At 39.3% G+C, this 22,025-nt stretch overlaps 2 protein-coding genes and 1 pseudogene across 2 annotated transcripts; 2 read left to right on the top strand and 1 right to left on the bottom strand.

Moving 5' to 3' along the window:
- The first annotated feature begins 98 nt into the window (after nucleotides 1-98).
- LOC140922109 (uncharacterized) lies at nucleotides 99-3,765 on the top strand (annotated as a pseudogene).
- A 950-nt stretch (nucleotides 3,766-4,715) lies between these two features.
- LOC140921490 (protein FAM151B-like) lies at nucleotides 4,716-7,787 on the bottom strand. Its single transcript, XM_073371493.1, has 3 exons — nucleotides 7,675-7,787; nucleotides 7,365-7,514; nucleotides 4,716-5,499 (listed from the first exon to the last, which is right to left on the bottom strand). The coding sequence occupies exons 1-3, from the start codon at nucleotides 7,762-7,764 to the stop codon at nucleotides 4,825-4,827; spliced, it is 915 nt and encodes a 304-aa protein (XP_073227594.1). The 5' UTR covers nucleotides 7,765-7,787; the 3' UTR covers nucleotides 4,716-4,824.
- A 54-nt stretch (nucleotides 7,788-7,841) lies between these two features.
- Nucleotides 7,842-14,864, top strand: LOC140922107 (ribitol-5-phosphate transferase FKTN-like). Its single transcript, XM_073372129.1, has 8 exons — nucleotides 7,842-8,020; nucleotides 8,129-8,203; nucleotides 9,331-9,549; nucleotides 10,266-10,516; nucleotides 11,208-11,470; nucleotides 12,081-12,214; nucleotides 12,812-12,942; nucleotides 14,605-14,864. Exons 1-8 carry the CDS (start codon nucleotides 7,910-7,912, stop codon nucleotides 14,816-14,818), a joined length of 1,398 nt encoding a protein of 465 aa, XP_073228230.1. The 5' UTR covers nucleotides 7,842-7,909; the 3' UTR covers nucleotides 14,819-14,864.
- Nucleotides 14,865-22,025: the final 7,161 nt, after the last annotated feature.

The following is a 22,025-nucleotide window of genomic DNA, read 5'->3' as shown; positions in this document are numbered from 1 at the left end:
CACGTAGCTGATTATATGTGAGGCGTGACTGAATAATAAAACCGTAATGTCATAACAAATCCTGAAAGCTGTCTCAAAGACGCTCCGAATCCTCAGAGTCCCGACAGCTTTCATCGATTCGTTCATCAGCTCAGTGTTGTTGGAGAGGTTGACTTTATCTAACTAGTCCCTCAAATAGACCCAAATCTTCAAATGCATGATGAACTCTTTCTTTGCTGCAACAATATTAGGTAAGTCTTTCCAATAGATCACGTCAAGCTTCTTGGGACCTCATATTTTAAAGAACCTTGGAACTAGCCGCAGTCTTGGACAGAAACACTATTTAACCAGACCATTTAATAGACTTGTTTAAGGCACCGCTACAGAGGAGAACATATCAAACAACAAATTACATCGAACGCATCGGAAACGTTTTCAGAAATAACATTATTTGGACTTTTAGACTCTCAAATGAATATTAATTACTCGTGTTCTATTACGGCCTGTCTAAACATGGCTGAAAAATCTTTAGGCATGGTTCTAACCTGAAACGTTAGACCTAAAGCCTGTGGATTTTAACCCCAGGTTTTAGGCCTGTATACACTTCGTTCCTTGACTCTAATCCCTCCTAATCACCAAATAAATTTTACCCATACATGCAAAACTAAACGTGGCCTGATCTGTCTGCTTGTCATTCAGTGATTACCCCCAGCCCTGACTGACATACAAATGTGTGAATTATTTCAGTGTCTTCAATTTCCTTTACATGGAAATCAGTCTTTCTGAGCATTTTCTTCATTTTTAGGACTGGTGTATACACTTGTTCAAGCAAGTCAAGAGACCACCAAATCATGCAGCATCACACGACACCAAGATGCACGAGACGACATTTTGACGTGGTTCAAAGTGCGTGACGCACTTGACATCTCTTGGTTACATGCAGTCAATTCGCCAACAAAACTTGAGCAGGGTTTGTCTGGCGAAATTATGATGTTAGAAGCAGATGTTTTGATGCGAAACAATCAGGTATGTCAGGGGATTTATCAATGGATTCCCTTTCCATTATTTCCCCTACGATCATTCCGGTATTTATGCCCGTGTTACAAGAAAAGAATCTTAAACAATGTCTAAATTTCGCCAGTGACTTGGTGATTGATTGAGTAGGAGAACAACTAAATGATTAATACTTTTGATTGATTAATCAATAAGTTATTAATTGATCAATTGGTTTCGTTAATGGATCAATCGATTGATTGATTGACTGATTGTGATTGATTGATTGACTGTTTGACTGACTAACTGATTGATGATTGATTTATTTATTGACTAATTGATTGATAGACTGACTGACTGAAAGATTTATTGACTGATTGATTGATTGATTGATTGGTTGTTTGGTTGAATGATTGATAGTTTGGTAGACTGATTGATGGTTAGATGAATGGGGAAAGAATGACTAATTAACTGATTGACTGACTGATCGATAGATTGACTGATTGACTGACTGATTGACTGATTGACTGATTGATTGATTGACTAACTGATTGATTGACTAACTGGTTGATTGCTTGATTGATTGAGCGATCGATCGACTGATTTATTGATCAATTGGTCGATCGGACTGATCAATTGATTTCGATCGCTAGATGCGCATTTGATCATTTGATTTATGTTAATTTGCGCAATACCAAATAAATATTATTATTATTATTATTATTATTATTATTATAATTATTATTATTATTATTATTATTATTACTATTATTATTATTATTATTATTATTGGGGAATGATTGATTGGTTGTTTGATTAACGAATTGATCGATCGATCGATCGATCGATTGATTGATTGATTGGTTGATTGTCTCCATTAGGTAAATGGTACTCCAGTGATGGCCCATCCTCCGGCCGTGGACAGCAACCTCACACTGGCAGATTTTCTACAGCAAACAACAACCTCGTCAAAGGGCATCAAGTTGGATTTCAAGACAATTGTGGTGGTCGAGCCGTCCCTAAAGATGATAAAGAACATGACATCCGGCAGGGATGTCAAGAACCCGATCTGGCTCAATGCTGACATACTACCTGGTCCATGTTACGACAAGATATGCGTACCGGTCGATAATTTTCGATTTTTATCTTTCTGCAAAAAATACTTTCCCAAAGCAACTCTTTCCATAAGCTGGACAACAGGCTACAATATGACAACGGCGGAAAACTACTACGATTGGTCTCAAGTTATTTCGATGGGGAAGCTTGTGTCGCAAATTTCTCAGCCAATAACATTTCCTATCCGTGCGGTTTTGGTAAAACGCTCCTGGGAACAGATTCATTGGTTGCTTGACTTATCAGAAACCTTTACCATAACTATTTGGTCCTCAGTCTCTGACAAGGTAGACGTCCAAGACCTCGTTAGACTTAGAGGGAGTGTTTTGGACAAAAGAAGAGTCTTTTACGATCTTCCACCAAGCCAAGAGAAGGCGTTCAAAGCAGCTTTAAAATCCCCTGGGACTAAATACATCTCAAATTCCGTAAACAGCTTCGGGTGGAGAGTCATAGCGAGATAGCAATGTGAAGATGTTCTTGTTGGTCGTAACAGCGTGATGTTTTCGGGAGAGGGTGGTTTGGTGGTATCGGACAAGATTCTTTATAAGATCACTGCCTATTATTACCTATTCGTAAACGGCATTTGTTCATTTGTCAAGACTGATGCGCCAAATCACAAGAGGAGTGTTATAATACAAGTTCACGTTGAAAACGCCAAAAGCACGGTAACAAACATAGGAAAGGCAAGTTCTTCGGGGTGATGGCAAGTTTGTAATGCTGGTTCTGCACTACAATGGTGACTTCCAGTTTTCGATAAATGGCGGTGATACCAAACAAGGATCCGTTAAAAGCGACACTAATATGTTCAAATTCTTGATCACGGAGAGTTCACCTGATGGTAAACGCAGAACATTCAAGTGTTGGATCACTGCGCAAGACAGCGAGAAGGGAGAAGCACTCGTTTCCTTGGAAACAGAGAGCGAGCCAATGGCAGGTCATCTGTTGATCAGTACTGGAGTACAATCAGGAGCGGTCCTGGTGCAGAAGGTCGAGATTCGGTTGGCAGCTAGTGAGACTTCTGGAGGCGGAAAAGGGACCCATTATTTTCATAAGTTTCTGTCTGTTTTGTGGGCGGTAGCAGCAACTACGCTATATTTGTAGAAAAGTCGCGATGCCATCACAAACTATGAAAACAAGCGACAGTCAAATCCCCGCCTTACGGACACCTCATTATCACGGACAGTTTGTTTTGTCCCTGGGGAAAGAAAGCCCTTACATTTTCTCTAAATTCAACCCGCTTAATACGAGCACCGCGTTAATGGTCAGCCACTCCAGAATACGAAGACAATGATTAAATAATAATGACTGTAATGATAATTGTATCTGGTTAGCAAATTCGGTAAAATTATAAACAGAGCATTCACCCCTAACAAAAATGCCTGGGTCACAGAATGTCAGATTATTTTAAACAATATTTTTTGCGTGCGCCAACGGAAAACAGATACGGCTAGAATTCTGTCAATTTAAATAAAGAGTTTACTGATTGAAGACCTTTGGAAAGAGAACCTCAGAGTCTCCATTTAACTAGAGGGCAACTGCCATAGTGAAATGTGATGTTTGGGAAGACAGTGAATCACATCATGAAATGAGCGGTATACGGTTTCTTACACAGGACATACGAAAACAGGACATGGTGTAAACGGGTGCAGCGGGTGGCGCATACCGTTACGGGGAATTAAACTTTAGGGTACGCTAATAAAAATGTTTGGATCTCTTAAAATTGTATAAGGATTCATTCACTACACAGTCGGTATACAGGAGCATCTTTAAACTCTAGTGGTAGCCCTAGCAAAGGGAATTAGGGGACCACATGAAGCAAAGAAGAAAATCTTTTCACCTTCGAACATACAAGCACTGGTAGATTTAATCCGGAGGTCGCGCGTTCGAATCCCACCGAGGTCAACAGGACTGGCTCATGAAGTTCGTAGGGAATATTTGCTTTTCCTGTCTGACCTTTTGGCGACATCATAATTACAAATTCAGCAGTGTGATAAGCTCAATAAAGACAAGTATATTTTTGAGCGATGTGCGCAAATTTGCGCATATCACTTCTACAAGCAGCTGTCGGGTTAGTCCTTTTGTCTTTGGAAGGGCTAACTCCTTCGCGATAAAATTTTTAATTTGTGATCGATTTGTCCCCATAGTTTGTTGAAGAATACACATTATTTTTAATTATTATTTCCAGAACTTATGACCATTAGAGTCATAGTTGGCGACCTAATAATCCAGATCAAGTTCATACGCAGTTCCTTTTAAAATACTTTGAGCTTTCTTAAGCCTAAAAAACGTTTAGGTTAAAAACGATACGCTTTCTATTCTTTTTTCAAAACCATGAGACTCACTGGTTTTGAGTTAATCGACATATCTTGTTGTTATTTGCTCTTCAGATTTGTTGTGCTAATCAGGTTAGGAAGCAAGATATTCCTCAATGTGGTTTATACTCATCCACAAGAATGGGTGTTCCGTTTGGTAACAACCGGTTTCGCTGCCTGACGAATTTCCTACGTCTTTGTTCGCAACGAAGTCGCTACATATTACTTTCTGTAAACCACTGAAAATATTCCCTTAGTCGCTCTAGGAAAAAACCTTTTAATATATTTCTCGTTCTTTTAAGCTTGCCCTCCAAGCTTGCCCTCCAAGGGTGGAAGTTTCGGGCTTTGCCAATAGGCAGCAAGACGAATATGTAGGAAGCAAACTCGAACGTGGCGAATTTGAAAAGTAGCGAAACCGTTGTGAACTTTATAGTGTCACCTTTACCTTTCGTTCTTCCACAAATTTGGCTTTCTGATCTGAAGGCAGGTCATAAAAGATCCTTTTTCTATTGGACACTTTATTTTGCAGGACAACTAAGTCCTTAATATTGGGCTCATCGAAAAATGCTGACCACACTGTTAGGCTATAGTTACTGGAGAGGCTCAAAAGCCAGATCATCTGTTCCATTGACTTACCAATCATATTAGCTCTAACTGGGAATGTGACTGGCTGAGTGACACTGGAGAGCAAGTCTTTCATTGGCTGAACAAAACGCCATTCATAATAGTCATTTTCAACAGAAATAAACGAATGAGTGGTCCATCCAACAGAGAGAGTAGCTGATGGAAAATACTTGGTACAAAGTGAAAAGAACACCCCTGGATTGACAGGACTACAATCACTTTTGCAAGGGCCAGGCAAGATATCTGCATTCAACCATATTGGATTAAGGGCTTGTTGTTGTGAGGTTTGTTCTAGAAGAATTTTCAGTGAGGGTTCAAGAACATCTGTGGATTTGAAATCCAGTTTGATACCTTTGCGTGAGTTGAGAGCCCCTTTAAGAAACTGCACAAGTGAGAGATCACTGTCTGTACTTGGTGGATGCGCCATGATGGGAGTTCCATCAGCCTGCTGGGATACATCCGCCTCTAACATCATAACCTAAAGAAAAGGGATAAATTTAGGTTTCTGGGAAACTGCCCACCTATCCCTCCCCTAACCCAACATTAACACTCACTTCTCACTCAGGGCAAAATGTTGGGTAAGGGGAGGGGTAGGTGGGCAGTTTCCCAGAAACCTAAATTGATCCAAGAAAAGATATAGAGAAAGTCAATACAGTCAACTCTCTCTAAGACCAACACCTTTGGGTTTATGATACGTTTCTGGGAAACTGTCGACCTACCCCACCCCTAAGCCAACATTTACACTTACTTTTCACTTAAGGCAAAATGTTGGTTTAGGAGAGGGGTAGGTGGGCAGTTTCCCAGAAACATATATTGATTCCACCCCTTAGATCAGCACTAAGTGTCTGTCTTGGAGAGATGTCTTACAGTGTGAAACAGTCAAATAATGGGAGTAAAGAAAGGTAGGAACCAACTCTAGGCATCCACTTCACAGAAATCCCATCTTTTAGAGGTGTCTTAAAGAGATTCAAATAAAGGGAGTAAAGAAAGGTAGCGACCAACCATAGTTGTCTGTTTAACAGAGGTGTCCATCTTATAGAGGTATCTGTTAAGAGAGAGTTGGCTGTACAGTGTGTGACCTATTGAAGGTTTTACACCCATCAGTTACATGAACTCATTATAGCTGAGTTAACTGTTAAGACAAAGGCTCATCTTTTTAGCCATAACTACCAGCAAAGTATAGAGACCATTAGAACCAAAACAAGAAAAGAGGAAGAAAAGAGTGCAGATGCCATCCCATTTCCAGAGTGTATGCCAACCACGTATTCTTGTCATTGTCTACTAGCAAAACCATGACAGTAGACAGTGATATTGCATTTGCCCAGCCTTGTCTTTTTATTCTCTCTCACCACATTGTCTGTGAGTCTCTATCAGTGACATAACAGCTCAGGGTATAGAGTATTTATTTGACTGACCCAAGAATGCTTAGAGACATTTTGAAAACTGTGCAACCACAATCTACGGAATGCTACACATGTTATGCTTGGTCATTGTCCATGATCTTTTAGAGTATAGACACAGCTGCCGTCAACAGAAACTTGCTTTCTTTGTTTTCTTAAACATTGTGTGCAACATTATTTTGTAATTTTTTGCAAAATCATTGCTGATTAAGCAAGCAAAGGTATTGAAATAGTTCAGCAAGAAAAATAAAAGGAAAAACTAGAAAAAAAAAAAAAGAGTCCAATCCCTGAACTGGAAAAAATCTTCAAAACAAAATGTGTCATCATTGTGTGTCATCACTGTGCAAGACTGATAGTTTTGAGAATATTTATGTAATTATTCTGCTTTTAGCAATTGAAGGTCTGGGAAAACCTTGGGAGAAAAAAACTGACAAAATGATAAAGAAACTGATAAAGAAGAAAAGAAGCTGATATGAAACTGAGCGTTGTGTGGAAAATGGCTAACCTTGCACAAATCCTCTAATAATCAAGCACTACAAGGCAAGTTTGTCCACGTTCTTTTCTTTCCATTGTATAAAACGAATATATTCCATCTTGCCTTGTGTCTGTTCAGTGATAGATCACAGAAGGCTTCAAAAAGTGTTGAGATCATCATTGACACACTCCTCCTTGTGCGCCTTTTTTCTGTTCTTACCACATTTTGATATCATCTTTGATCAAATATTACTGAAGAAACCACCCTGAGTGCCTTACCACCTGTGGATTCAGCCTTCAGCCAAAGGCATGTCACCCGTTGGCCAACCCTGAAGCATCTCATCCCCCTCCCTCACCCCACACATACATGAGAAAATCCTCTAATACCTAGCAGGCAGAGCAGGGCATCAACAGACACATGGCAAAGTGAAATCTATTTGTAAGGTATGCAGATATATATTACAATCACCTCTGTAGATAATGCTGTCTGAAGGTGGGACTGACTGTTTACTGCATGAGCCCAAGTAACATCCAAAGCATCATTTACATCAAAAAATTCCAAAAAATCAACAGAAAAATGCTGCTGACTAGTCCTCTGTCTTTTTTCCATTTTTCCAGCCTACAGAGTTTGGAAACGAAAGAAATACAATATTCTCTTTGCAGTTCTGTAAGAATATTAATTTTTATCTATCTGCTCTTCATTATCTTCAACCTGCCTGCAATGTAACTCACAAAATTCAAGTTTATCCAGATTTACAGATAAAAATCGCATACTTCACCTTGTGTGCAAGCTGTAGGAATTTTCTAACGTAAGACACCAAAAGAATCAAAAGCACTAAGACCAAAACTCCAATCAAAGTTCTCTTCATTCTGTTGTTGATCCGTCCGCCATTTTTCTTGCTTGACTTGTGCCCAGTTCGCAGCGGGTCCATAAAGCGGAAGAGGACTGAAGCTGAGAAACATGGCGGACGATGGATCGAGGAAGGCCAAAATGCGAAAAACCGTGGATCGGCTATGAAACAAAGCATATTTATGCGACGATGGATTATCCTAGTTTTGCTTTTAATGATTTCTATTATCTTTCTGTTTCTACAGCTTTTATCTTTGAAAGCAATTGATAACACGGTGAGTTAGTCTTGGCGACTTTACATGTGATACTTACCTTCAGCGGTATTAACGTTTACTTACTGATACGCAGTATTTATTGATCTGCAATGTGAATACCTCCCACAGGTGATATCTAGGTTCAGAGTTTTAGAAAGTCTGCGAGGCTTACTTCCATTCCAACACCAAAGGAATCTTGTGCTGGTATGTTTTGAACACAGGGAGCCCACACAATCTGTGTGTGTAGGCGATACTTATTTTATTGTAAATGTACTGGATTTACCGCTTGCTTCATCTATAGCGATATATCGCTAAGTATGTATATAACTCAATCTTAAATAAACGTTGAATTACCTTAGCTGCGATATGTTGTTGTCCTTTTGCCTCAAAAGCAGGTGTTTGAGCGATTTTGAAGGATTTTGAGTTAAGAAGGACAAGAAAGGAGAGCTCGTTTTGAAAGGGCGCCAGCGCCAGAGTGATTTTCCCCCAGAAAATCGCATGGCTCTGTTTTCAAACGTCACAGCAAAAAGGTCAAAAGGTTCACGCTTCTCCTCATACCTTCGGATCGAAATTCCATCCAACAGCCCCGGAGCTAGCCCTCAAAGAAAATTAAAATGCCACAGTTTTTGGATGGTCTAAATGCATAGTAAGGTTCATACATGCTAGTGAGAAATTGTCCCGCTGATTGCCCCTTTTTGATTGGGTGTCGTTAAACAATAATCTTTTACCAAGTCTGCTTTAAATTAGTTACTGTTTAACCATTTTATTTATATACATACTTAGTGATATATCACTATAGGTGAGGCAAACGGTAAATCTGGTACATTTACAGTGTTATAAAAAAACAATCAGCTACACGTACAGATTGTAATTCTGAAGAGTTTTAATTAGTAAATTAATTTGTAATTCCTAGCTTAAGTAGAGTTCAGCTGCATTTTGCCTTGCTGCTTTAGACTATTAACGCATCAAGAATCCCTTTCCTGTATACAGAAAATAACTGCAGAAAATAGATTAAAAGCCATACGTGGAAAATCAAAAGTCAAGACAAACAAATGACCTATGTGTTAACCAAGGGATGACACAGTTTGTATGTGAGAGTACCTTCCCACCCTTTAAATCCGGTTAAGTATGAAATCTCTCATCATTCTCTAAACTTGTGATGGGTAAAATATTTTTTAGGCAGGTCACCCCATTTATTGTGTAAGGCTTCCAAAAATTCCTTACTGAGCCTTCATGCATCAAATCTTATTCTATAATGCATCACAAATCATGTGTAATTACTTTTTTTTTTATTTTTTTCCTCATTTGCCATAGTTATTCTTGTTTTACAGAAACATTTGAAGACTTTTGCAGAAGTGACCAAGCAGCATGGGATTCCAACATTTCTGTTTTATCCTTTACCTGTATCTTTTCCAGTGAAGAACTCAAGTAAATTTCAAAATCTAGAAAATGACCGATGTGAACTGCTTTGTGACTGTCAGTACTTTGTTTTTGGTGTAATACGCCCAGCATGGCAGAAAGGAGAAAAATTTCCAATATCTTCATTAATAGTAAGTATGGTTGTTGATGATGATGATGATAATGATGATAGTGATGATAAAAAAACCTAAATTAGATGGAATTGATAGCTTCTTTTGTCTAACGAGGTTGTTTGTGGGTTGCAACTACATGTATGACTGTCTTGATACTATTTTAAAATGCTGTGGCCGCTCTAGTTAGGGAAGGGGCTAGGGATAACAGGTCCCCTTATCATAATTAATTGGACCAAAAACCAAGTTCCACAGAGCCAAGACACTGACACAGCAATAACTATTTACGGGACCCTCCTACCCACCCCCCTTTCCTCGCCCAGCCATCCCATTTGTTTCTATCATCATCTGGGCCCACCACTGAAGTGCACAATATTTCAGGATTATTCTGAGATTTATTTGAGTATTGACACTTCTTGGTGAAATTCATTTCTGTCACCAACACCCTCTTTTCCTGCTTTAATTTCCTCTTTGCTGTTCCCTTCCATTCAAGGATGTGCAGTCATACATTTATATTGTCATCACCTCCAACAAATAAGTATTAAATCATGCAAACCTAGGCAACACTTTTCTTGCCCTTTTCACAAATGCCTTCCCCTTTTCTCATGTGCCACTGGAAAAAATAACTTGACACTATTAAAATCTTCCAGAAAGTACCAATAATCTGACAGTAGCAAGAATACCATAATCATTTTTTTTTGTTTGTTTTTGTTTTGTTTGTTTTTTTATCATTTTAGCCCCAATTAATTTCTCACCTTAGCAAACAAGGTTTCACGACTGTCTGCCACAATGTTGAAGAGCCATGGTTTGACTCAAGTAAAGACTTCATGAATATAAATATCATCATTTCTTCATGCACGATATCACAAGGTGGCATTACTGTGGAGCTGCTGGTATTTTATGACAGGGATTCATATTTGTGGCATGGACCACTTCAGGGTTATAATGCACTGAGGATTGCTGATAAAGATTCTGGAGCATTCAACAGGTCAGCTTATTGATATATTAAGAATCGGCATACTGCTGAAACAAGTTTGTTAGGTGGCGTAGTGGGGAGAGCACTTTTCTCCCAGCAATGTGGCCAAGGTTCAAATCGTGGCGTCGACGCCATAATGGGTTAAGTTTCCTGTTGGTTCCCTTCCTTGGTCTGGGAGGTTTTTCCCCGAATACTGCGGTTTTCCCCTCTCCTAAAAAACCAACACTTCCAATTCGATCTGGAACGCACAGACACGTTTCAGCAAGTTCTTAAGAACTCCTAAGTGCTCTGTGGGTAAACAAAATTTTTTGAAAATAAAATAAATGCCGCAGTTGTTTTGCCGGTGGTGCTTATGAAGAAAATCTCTGTTCCTCAATGCGCACTTATTCAAGGACAGCGCTCTTTCGAGTGAGTACCGTAATGCCAAAAAATTCCCACAACTGTATTTGGCAAGTTAGCTGGTAAACAGGGCACGAATTTCCAGTCGCCAAGACTGAAAAAAAGTCTGCCGTCGCAGTGGGGGTCATTGCGAAGTTGCGAAAAGGTCCTACTTGATATTCGCCAAGTGTAGCTTCATAATGTAACACTACCCCATCACCATTCACTACCAAATGATGATGATAATCTTTATGGCCTTATTCCCTCTGTGCTTCATTTCTTCATCAAAGTTTCATCGTTGGCTGTTCACGTTTTTCTGTTACAGGTTCTCAGTTAAGGAAGCGATTGTCGATGAAATTCGCCTGAATCTCCCTTCGGATCCCGACAAACTAGCTTCACAGCAAAAGCAGTCACGTTTCAAAGGATGTAACCTCACAAATGCTCGACATTATTACAGTAAATATGGCAGAGACGTGTCGCCAGACGCAGTGCTGTTTAAAAGTAAAGCTGTAGAAGTGCTATCTATAGCCATTAAGGCGCTGAATCGACTTGGTGTAAGATATTGGCTTAGTAGCGGAACTTGTTTAGGTAAGAAACGTTTGGATTGAAGGTGATTCATTGATATTGTTGTTAGTTCGTTTTTTCCATCGCGATAATTATTTAATTATTATTTCCCCCCCCCCCCCCCCCCTTGCCCACCTTAAAATCATTCCAAAAGTCGCGTTTGTTCCAAGTAACCATCATAAGGGGAAGACCGCAGACATAACTTGTCGACCTTTGCTGATTTGGTTAAAGATTGAAGATCGTTTATTGAAACAACAACAACCAACCATTTTATTTGCTAACTTAAAAAAAGTTTACAAGAACTATTAAATAAATTGAAGTAGATCAGGCAAATAACTACTCTGAATAACAAAAACTAAACTAGCTTAGTAGTTATTGAAACGAAGTCTAATTACGACAGTCATTAGACCTGCAGTTCTGTTTCATAAATACATGCATAAATACATACACTTCATTTAACCTCGAATTTAGAATGGCTACAGTAGAAGATAAAATGCTCTTTTTAGTCTACGCCATATTCTTTTTAAAACTGTTCACTTTTTAGATATCAAGTTCGGTCTGATTGAAAATGGTTCGCAACGCGGTTTCGCTAAACACTTTAATAAACTCTAATTTCCTTCTCACTTAATTTCAGGTTGGTTCAGGCAATGTGATATTATTCCTCACAGTAAAGACGTGGACATTGGTATATGGATCAAGGACTACAACCCTCTGCTTATTTCCGAATTTAAGACAAGTGGGCTGCTTTTAAAACACAAATTTGGTCGCGTAAGTTGGGAGGTTGTGCCTGACTCTTCCTTTTAATTTACCACTGTCAAGGGATAAGGCTTTGTTTATTGAAACTAGAAAATGACCATTATTTTCAAAGATTGTATAGCCTGAAAAACAGCCAAAGGCCACTGGGTTCCTCGCGAAATGACGTCTGAGAAACGACTGCAGAAATTCCATACTGATGACGTATCACTACCCAAATCTGGCTTGAGCTTCTGATTGGTTGAAACAAAAGCGGCACGATAGCCGGTCTACCTGGCGGAATTGTTTTTTTAACATTGCCTTGCCGCGCGCGAGAAGCGAGCGTCGAAGCGTCCCCTCTCCATTCTCAGCACGGCTTCGCAGTTCCTCTGCCAAAACTTTTTTCGCACTAAATAACGATCCCGTTGATCTCTGTCAGAAAGCTACCGCTACCAATCAGAAAGCTACCGCTTGCTTAACCCTTGGGAAACAATTGTGCGTTCGGGAATAGTAAAAAGGGAGACTGAATTTTTTAACTAAAACGAAGGAACATGTTTTGCCATTACGTTTTTGTTTTTTGTTTGTTTGTTTGTTTTTTTTTTTCTGAATACAAACTGTTTCCTTTTTACCTAGATTGAAGATAGCTTTGAGCTGTCGTTTAGAACTGTCGAGGATTACGTCAAGCTGGACATTTTCTTTTTCTACGAGGAGAAGGATTATATGTGGAATGGTGGAACACAAGCAAGAACAGGAAAAAAGTTCAAGTAAGATTAAAGTAGTAACAGTCATAGTTTGTCATGAGAGAGATTTAGAATTGCGTTTACGGCAAACGGCTAACGTCAGATTCAAGTTGTCAGTTTCTCAGATTAGAAAATGAACGGCTATAATCTGTCCAAAATAATTCTTATCGATGCGACAAACATGAAGCTACATGTACTTATTTTTGTGTAGATATAACGAAGACAAAACGAGGAGTTTGGGGAAACTTTTTGAACACGTGGCGTAAACGTGCCGAAAACGTGATTCCAGTAAAGCTATGTGCATACAGTAACGGATGGCTTTTCGTGACGCCCCTAAAAGTTCGCCGGTATCGATCGTTTTCACTGTCACGCAACGAAAAAAATAAATTGGAAACCGTCCAGTGGAAGAAGCCAAGAAAACGAAATGTTATAAAAGACTAAATATATAAACAATTTGTCCAAGTTTCAGGTCTTTGTGACCCACAGTTTCTGAGTTATTTGCTGAAACGTTTCACGCAACTTTGTAGAGCTTTGTATGGAGACGCCTTATTGGTGGACCGTTTTGGTCCACCAATATGGCCGCCGGAAATCAACAAAAACATCTGGAGTTCACTTTTTCTATAAAAGCTCTTTAAGACACTCGAGAACTAGCATGCGTGCGCATAAACATATCTTCTAATACTTAAAATGGTTATACTGCTCAAAATCAAGAGAAGCTTTTTTTCAACGAGACAGCATTCCTCTTTTGATGTCACGCACTGTGAAAACTCGGAAGTTCAAATTGCTGTATTTTCGAAATAAAACATGCTACGGGAATGGAAACTTGTACAAAGATTTACTTTTTGTTTATCTTCAACCTGGTGTAAATAAGAATTCGTAAAACCTGGCTATTTTGACTTTACAATTTGATAACGTCACTATGAAAACCATCTATAGTATGAACACCGATCTGATATGTGACTCTCCACTTTAAAGATCGCAGCGGCGCATGCTTCGCTCCGTCACAGAAATCGCGCCTCCACGACCATCTTTGTGTATGAACAGAAGCCCTATCCGTCATGGTTTTCGTGGCGGCGAAAAAGCTATCCGTTATGCTGTAAACATGGCCTAAATCGTTCTATTGTTTGTCATTCAGCTGAAGGGTTAACCCAGCTCGACGAGAGTGGTTCGTTCATGATCACGTGATAGATCTTAGCAACAGCGCCAAAAGTGTATAAGTGGCGCGCAGCATTGCAAAAACTGCTACGTCAATTGTTAACGTTATAATTTCACCCGCCATTTCTGTTTGCATGAACAGAACTTTGATTTTATCTATGGTGATTTGGCCTATTCACTTTTAGGAGCAAGCCATTTCTTAGTCACAACTCGTTTTCTATTTGGCTGCTCTCAAGAGACAACTCTGATCATTTCTTTCATTCCGTGATCGCCAAAACGTAGCGCAACAATGCTGGATTCGTATGCACAGCTCTTCCAACATTGTTGGGGCCACGCACGCGCGTTACACATGGTCTCCTTGGAATTTGTTTTATCCTTCCCACCATGCATTTCATGTCCCAACAATGTTAAAAGTTGTTGCGTCCATTTTGCACGTAGCTTAAGATTAAGGCTGTTGCCATTCATAAACAAGTGTTTTTTTTTTTCTTTTTCTTGTTTGTTTACTTGTGTTTTTGTTATTTTCTCCGTAAGGTACATTTTTCCAATATTCACCCTTTGCTGGACTGAGCTTTTTGGCTTGAAAGCACGTGTACCGTGCGAAACCGAGGCTTATGTCCTTGCGAACTACGGAAAAGATTGGCATATGCCAATCAAGGAATGGAACTGGAAAGAAAGCCCGCCTAATGTGCGAGAAAACGGCCAATGGGACGAAAAGGACTGGGGCGAAGTTATACAGCTTTACTGACATTTTTAACGGAGTGTGAGCTCAGAAATAAACAATGAAATTATAATTCTGTTTTTGTTTGCTTTGATGTGAAATTGCGGGCACATCCCCCTCCGGCCTGTCGTCAAGAGTTAAGGGACCGGTGATTATTTATCACTCGTGAGTGAAGATTTGATGATAAACAAGGTGAAACTTAGCCGATCCTCCCTTTGAATGTTACTTCACTAAAGTGATCCCCCTAATAACTCGTGATAACTTTCCCGATTCCCCCCTCCCCCTCCTCCGTTGTCTTCATTTTCCAAGCAAATTTGAGTGGTCCCCCCTCTGAATCCTTTCAAAGTTTTCAGCGATCCCGCCTTTTGTTCTTCAAAAATCAAGTGATCCCCCTCGAATCAAGAAAAATGCTGTCAAACCACGTGTTTTGACGAATAATGCTCTTCTGCACTCACTTGCTGCTCTTGCTGCAACCTTCAGTGCTGTGGCTTTTGGCCCTGTTTACAAGGAGGGAGGGTAACCCTGGTGCTAGGGTTATCCTAACAAGAGGGTTACCCTAGCACTCGCATATTTCTTCTTTTTATCACACGACGCGTTTACAAGGCAGGTAGGGGTACGTGCAGTTACCCTAGCGCTAAGATAGCCCTCCCTGAGTGCTAGAGTTACCCTAGCAAGGGGGTTACCCTACCTGCCTTGTAAATACTCAGCTAGGGATAACTCACCTACCCAGGTCAACTTTCCTCCGTCATGCGTGACCAGTAATTGTGCAAATTTAAACTGTATCATCCAATTTCCGAGCTTGATTATAAACATCTGAAAAATAAAAAGTTGTTTTCTGTCCACGATGATACCATTTCCCTTTTTTCGTGAATTCAGCGTGTTGTCCATAGAGAACCTCAAGATTAGTTTAAATTTTGGACCGTTACAAAGAATGTCACGATGACGAAACACGTCAGCAAAGCTGGTAAAGTTGACCGGGGTGATAGAGTAACCCAACTTTAACCCGCTTGCTAGGGTAACCTTAGCACAGGGGTAACCTTGATGCAAAGCCACCACCAAAATGAATTTTGCGCGAATTTGATGTATCACGAATCGGACCCCGGCTGAGCGGGTTACCTCACCTTGAACGTTTACATGCAAAATTTGACCGTGGGTGAGAGGCCTAGGGTTACCCTGTCTGGCAGACCGGGCAACCCGCCTTGGCGGGTCACCCCACCTATCATGTAAACGTGATCAAATTAAAATGAGAGTTTATATGGACAGGCGGGCTACCTGACCTACCTAAATTCAATTTTTCAAGCAAGGACCAGCTTACAAAAAGAAAGGACGGGATCCCAATAAAGGATCTTACCTACCTAGGGTCCTCCACCTCCATGTAAACAGGCCCTTAGTTTAGGCTGACTTATCCCTAGACTCGAAAGTTAGGCCCCCCTCTGTAACAGCCAGATTAAAAAGCAAAGTCTCAGTGGCTCCTTATAGTGTTTATCAGGGTGTTCTTACTGTCATTCACAGACTCTTGTAGACTCTAAGCTTGCAATAAGAAGTTAACGAAGTTACATAATAGCCCCCTTGTTCTGTTTTCAAAAATCTGAAACTAGAAGACGGTGGTCAAATTCCGCTCTGCTTCGATCGCTCCGCTTCTTAACAAAGCCTGCCTAGAATGTATTCACATGATTATGGGCTGGCGAGCTGAAGACTATACTTATTCGCTAAATAGTCTATATGGCGCGTGAACTTATGGCTATTTCGAAGAGAGAGTTGAGGTTAATCAAATTTAGTAATGCGCTTCCAACGATCATGAATTTATCAGAAAGTTTGTTTTAACTAATTTTCGCGCACTCAAACAAATGATAATCTCCTTCATCTCCTTAATTTAAAAGCTTTGCATTCTGAGAGTATTACAACAGCTTATCTTGTGTGTTTTTCTGGAAAAATGGTAAGAAATTAACAGATTATTTGTACTGTGAACAGATTTAAATCAAGGCAAACTGGGCTGTAGCATTACGCGTGGGAAACAAGTCGCGGAAACCTTTCGTAAAGCAAAAAGGAAACAGGAGTTTATTAAATCAAGTTCCCCTACGACAAGAGCGTGATCATGTTCTAGCTTACAAAATATTTTGCGCCCCCACTCATATGATCAACCAAAGAAACCAACACGCAATTTATGAAGCCCAAGACAGTACACTTTATTGGTAAGAAATACATTAAGAATACATGTATCATAAAAAAAATCAACATAAAAATACGAGAACACCACAGCCGGACACGTAAACCCCGAAAAACCAATTTTGGAAAAATAGGGACCGTGTACCCCCAACCAGTGCTATGGTGATGCCTTTGGGGTTTTAAGGCCTGCTGGCTTATATAAATAAGTAAAGTAGTAAATGAAATAATAAATTAAATAGAAGTAACCTCTTAGCTTAGCTAGGTTAAAAGAAAAGAAAAAACCGTTTGCTCGCTGAGTTGTTGAGTCGGCAAGGCTCTGCTGACTCCAGAATAGCGCGACTTAAAACATCTCACGACTGTCGCCGTTTCAAAGTGCGCAAGCAATGACATCAAAGCACTTTACGAGCGCATTAACCTCAATTTCTGTTTTTGTACCTGCAGAACTGAATTAGGTTTATTGAACCAATGTAAAGGTTTGAAAGCTATGATTCCGTGCCTTCACTCGGCAGATGGCCACTATAACCTTTTAATTTTTTTTTTCTTCAGCCAAATTCAGATAAGGTAAAACAGTTTCTTGGAACCTCTAAAAATCTTCATGCATTATCAGGTTATTGCTGGTTATGTTACATGTTAAGCTATGAAATCAGCGAAGTCAGTGGCATTAATTAAGAAGAATTCAGAAGTTCCAAGTTACGCTGTTACGTTCTCAGCCGAATTGATAAATTCTACATCTCTTCTAAAATATCTTGCCAATTGTAAAATAGCTTTCTCTCTTTCCATGATGGTCCTCGCATTTGCCACATATTGACCTTTAGCTTTTTCCATGTTCATCTAACACGAAACCCGATTAGAAAAAGAATACTACGGATTTTTATTATTCCTTTTGGCTTAACAGCTTTTTAAGAATACCAAATATTGTCACTACGAGGAAGTAGTGCTGAAAAATTCTTATTTCCATGGTGACACCATATAGGGTTTGTTCAACAAACTCTGAGGTAACGCTGAACCACAATTTCTTTATTTTCATAAATGCTTTGAAAGAGTTCAGTTCGTACAGACCGCGCGCGCGTTAAACCGTTATGATTCATCGGCCGAGAATAGTATTACTACTTCTTTCTCAGAACACAGGCCCAAGTTCAAACTCGCTGCTGTTTAGAAAAGGTTGCCGGTTTACAAAGTAAAATATATGGAATAAAGGCTTACTAGAAAAACAAATTGTCGAGTCTAAAACTTATAGAATTGGCTGAATCCGTTTTCTTCAACTTATCGATCAGTGTTTGCTCGCGAAACTACAAGGGAGAGCAGTGCGAAAAGCAGTCTGTTTAAACATGGGCCTCACTTAAATACTCTAGAGTCTATCGTAGTTTAAAGTTCATCTTTGCTTGGTTTCTCCTCCACGTGGGGTGGTAGCTAGAGTAGTGCAAGTACATCCACACTCTTCCTCCAATGTGACTGATATATAAGGACTCTTGAATTGTACTCTTTTCTTCATGGGTGCTGTCGAGACGAAACAGTTTGGAATCATCTTTTTTTTTAACTTTTAAGCAAGAATCTCCCATGTTTATTTTACTATAGCTGCAGAGTATTTTCGTGATGTATTTTTTTACCGCCCTAAATTTATCATAGGGGCAGGTGCGTTCAACGTCTATTTCTACTTCTATTTTGTTTTGAATGCAACTGAATTAAGCAAAACGGATCCATTTTATGGAGTTTGAAAGCCATGGTATCTTACTCCAGAAAGCGTTTTCTGTTCTTTTTTTTGCAGTTTAAAGCTTTAATAAGAAAAGCCCGGAAAGCTTACGACTCCTCTCGTTTTAAAGCTTGTTTTCCCTGACACTTCTCGTTTCAGTTATGGGTCTTTGCCGTTACTCTTATGGAGCTGACTCGTTCTCAGCCTTCTCTTTTGACTCTTTTGGTCAGGGAATGGTCACGTGAGACTATTACAGCATGTGAGCGAGGAGCATTTTCCAAGCACCTCCGCAGTTGATATTTAAGTGAGAGAAGAGAGGCGACTGGAGATCGAGTCAGCTATTGAAGAAGGAGAATCGTGCTTACCAGGTGAAGACGCCATGACCATGATTACTGAGCTGTGGTTCTCTTCCTCTCAGTACAAGAACATAAGCATCATCATCATCAGGATCATCGTCATGATCATCATCATCAGCAGCAGCAGCATTGCTTGCGTCATCAACAAAATCGTCAGCATCCATCATTGCACATAATCATCATCATCATCATCGTCAGAATTATCGTCAGCGTCATCAAGATAATGTTCAGCATCCGCCTTGTCATCATCGTCATCATCATTATCATCATCATCATCATCATCATCATCATCATCGTCAGCGTCATCGTCATCAACATCATCGTCAGCATCTTCAACAGTCGTTGTCATCATCCTCATCTTCATCATCGTGTCTTCATCATTGTCAGCATAAGTCAGCATCATCCTCATCATCATCAATGTAACAGCCATCAGTCGTCAAGGCCTCTTCACATCGCGACGCCATATCAAGCTGCTTAGCTTGCCGACGTTCACTGCTCCTAAATCACTCAAGACAAAGTTAAGATCACACGCTTAACTGAACTTATTATCAAAGATTAGTAGCCCTCCCCCGACTCCTTCATTGGGTCCTTGTGTTTAGTCAGCTATAACAACAAAACAGCAAAGACAAAAGCTACATTGCGTTTCCGGATATTTCCGATAGTCAGGTCGTGCTTATATAATATGAAAGCAGCACAGTTGGAAATTTGACACAATTGTTTAAAACTTAAATATAATACGGGTCAATAGGGATAAATCTTGAAAATAATGACTTGTGCGCAAAAGAACAAAGGGGAAAAAAAGTCAAAAAAGTAAATAAATTTAAAGAATGGAACAAAAATGAACTTACTTTAAAATAATAGTTAATAATAAAGAAATAAATTTAAAGAGTGTAACAAAAAATAATAAAATAATAGTTAATAAATAAATAGAATTAACAAAATAAATTTCAAATAATACTAATAATGATCGCATATAATGATTGTAATAGGAAAGGGAAAGTGTTAATACTTCTAGCTGGATTTTTGAAACATGACTTCTTAGTTACGTTTTCAAAAATCAGTCTTCTAGCTGGATTTTTGAAACGTGACTTCTTAGTTACGTTTTCAAAAATCAGTCTAGTGTTTTTTTGTTGCAGCTGCTTGTTAAATCCTTTTCTATTATTATAATCATTATCGTGATAATTATTAATATCCCTATCATTAATTATTCATTTCAATTTATATTTATATTAGTTTCATTATTATAGGATATTTTAGTCTTTATTATTTTATCACTATTTATCTCTATAGTTTTCTTTTATTCATTTTTCATTTTAAATTCATTTTTGCTCCATTTTCCTACATTTATTTCCTATTTTGACCTTCTTCTTTTCTTTAATTTCGTGATTCCAATTAGTCCAGCTGCATTTTATTATTTCAAATGTTATCCCTACTGGCCTTAAAAAATCCTCCGAGAAGAACGCCTCGACCATCTGAATTATCGGGAGAACTCAAGTGGCGTTTGTCTTTGCTGTTGTGTCAATTACAGTTCTATGGATTTAGTTGAAATAACTGGATTTGGACGTCGTCTAAATTACGCAAGTTTCAATGTACGTTTTAATCTATTGAAGAATGACATTACCAGGCATCACCATCTATCGTTGTTACTTGACATCATCATTACCATAACCGTCGTCGTTCTCGCCATCGTCATTCTTATCAGCAAGATAATCATCATAATCAATGCAATAGGTGTCATTCATTTATCTTACCCACTACTCATGACTGTGCCTCGTCAGACGCACAGTCCACATGAGTAATCAGTAATGAGTAAACTGGAAAAAGATTATACTTGCCTTTGTCGAGTTAAGGAGGCTCCTTCCACATAATTTTCGAGTCACTGACTGCCGGCCTGACGAGGCGCGACCTCTGAAATCTTCTGGATCTATATATAAAATAGATCTCAAGAACAAGAAATTTAGGCTATGTAGCAAGTAAGAGCCTATTACATTTTTGCTCTTCTTAGTTAAGTAGACGTAGGTTTGAATCCCACTAACACCTTGTATTTCCTTGAGGTAACGTCACAGTTAAGCAAAGTTCATGGATCATGAGAAATCCAATGACGGAGAAGACTGAGTGTTTTAATATAAGGACCTTCACAGGGGCGGATCTAGGGGGAGGGTGCAGGGGGTGCGCACCCCCCCCCCCCCCCCCCCCCGAGATGACCTGTGGTTTTCTAATACAACTGGTATTCTGCACACACACACAAAAAAACTATGTGGCTTATTGGTGTTGAAGTAGAGCAAGAGACTAGTGCACCCCCTCCTAAAAAAATCCTGGATCCGCCCCTGCTTCAAATGAAAGTTACGATTTGTCTCCAGGCAGTTCAATTAACAGCTACATGTAGCCAGCATAACCTCCTCACGCTGTCTATTTTACAATATGCAATTTAAGTAATGCTCTGTAAGTTCACAACTTGAGTAAATACGCAAAGTGAGTTCTTTTATCATCAATTTTCTTTCCTGGTATTTTTTTTGATATTTTTTTTTTTTGGTGGCAAGGTTGGTTTGAACGTGTTGGTATTTTTTCTGTACCTTCCTGTGATCTGCAAGGTGGTTCGTTCCAATCACTTTCTATGTAATACTGTAGTTTAAGAGACGAGAGTTCCGGGTTGCTTTTCCGCTAGCTGACCTCCATCAGCAATTTTCTGACCTAAATGCAAAGTTTCTCAAGAATATGGATTAAGAATGCAAGCAAACGTTTTCCCATGTTTTTTAAAAAATTAATTCTGTCACTAATTTAACTTTTAATCCTTGGATGTTCCTCCTTTGAGTTTTGGTCTATCTACGCGGTAGCCAAACCGCTGTTTCTGATATGACCACTTGGATTTGTATTCCATTTAAACGTGACAGTCAATTATCTCTGTAGAGCTTCGAATACGATGACTATCAGAGTGAAATTCATGGCTTGAAATAATAATCAAAGGCTTTACTTCATCTTATTTTCGTTCAGAATTCTTTCGTCGACTTATTGTACCTTTCCA

The sequence above is a fragment of the Porites lutea genome, chromosome 12 (assembly GCF_958299795.1).
Source record: "Porites lutea chromosome 12, jaPorLute2.1, whole genome shotgun sequence".
NCBI lineage: Eukaryota > Metazoa > Cnidaria > Anthozoa > Scleractinia > Poritidae > Porites > Porites lutea.
The sequence above is the reverse complement of the archived record's forward strand: the minus strand, read 5'-3'. Positions and strand labels throughout refer to the sequence as shown.

What these genes read in the sequence shown, in the direction of transcription:
- LOC140921490 (XM_073371493.1), bottom strand. Translation starts at nt 7,764, where the DNA reads ATGAAGAGAACTTTGATTGGAGTTTTGGTCTTAGTGCTTTTGATTCTT. An exon ending in TCCTACAGCTTGCACACAAG is followed by an intron (nt 7,515 to 7,674) that starts GTGAAGTATGCG and finishes CAAACTCTGTAG; the next exon opens with GCTGGAAAAATGGAAAAAAG. An exon ending in AGACAGCATTATCTACAGAG is followed by an intron (nt 5,500 to 7,364) that starts GTGATTGTAATA and finishes CCTTTTCTTTAG; the next exon opens with GTTATGATGTTAGAGGCGGA.
- LOC140922107 (XM_073372129.1), top strand. Translation starts at nt 7,910, where the DNA reads ATGAAACAAAGCATATTTATGCGACGATGGATTATCCTAGTTTTGCTT. An exon ending in TAAAACACAAATTTGGTCGC is followed by an intron (nt 12,215 to 12,811) that starts GTAAGTTGGGAG and finishes CTTTTTACCTAG; the next exon opens with ATTGAAGATAGCTTTGAGCT. An exon ending in AGAACAGGAAAAAAGTTCAA is followed by an intron (nt 12,943 to 14,604) that starts GTAAGATTAAAG and finishes TTTCTCCGTAAG; the next exon opens with GTACATTTTTCCAATATTCA.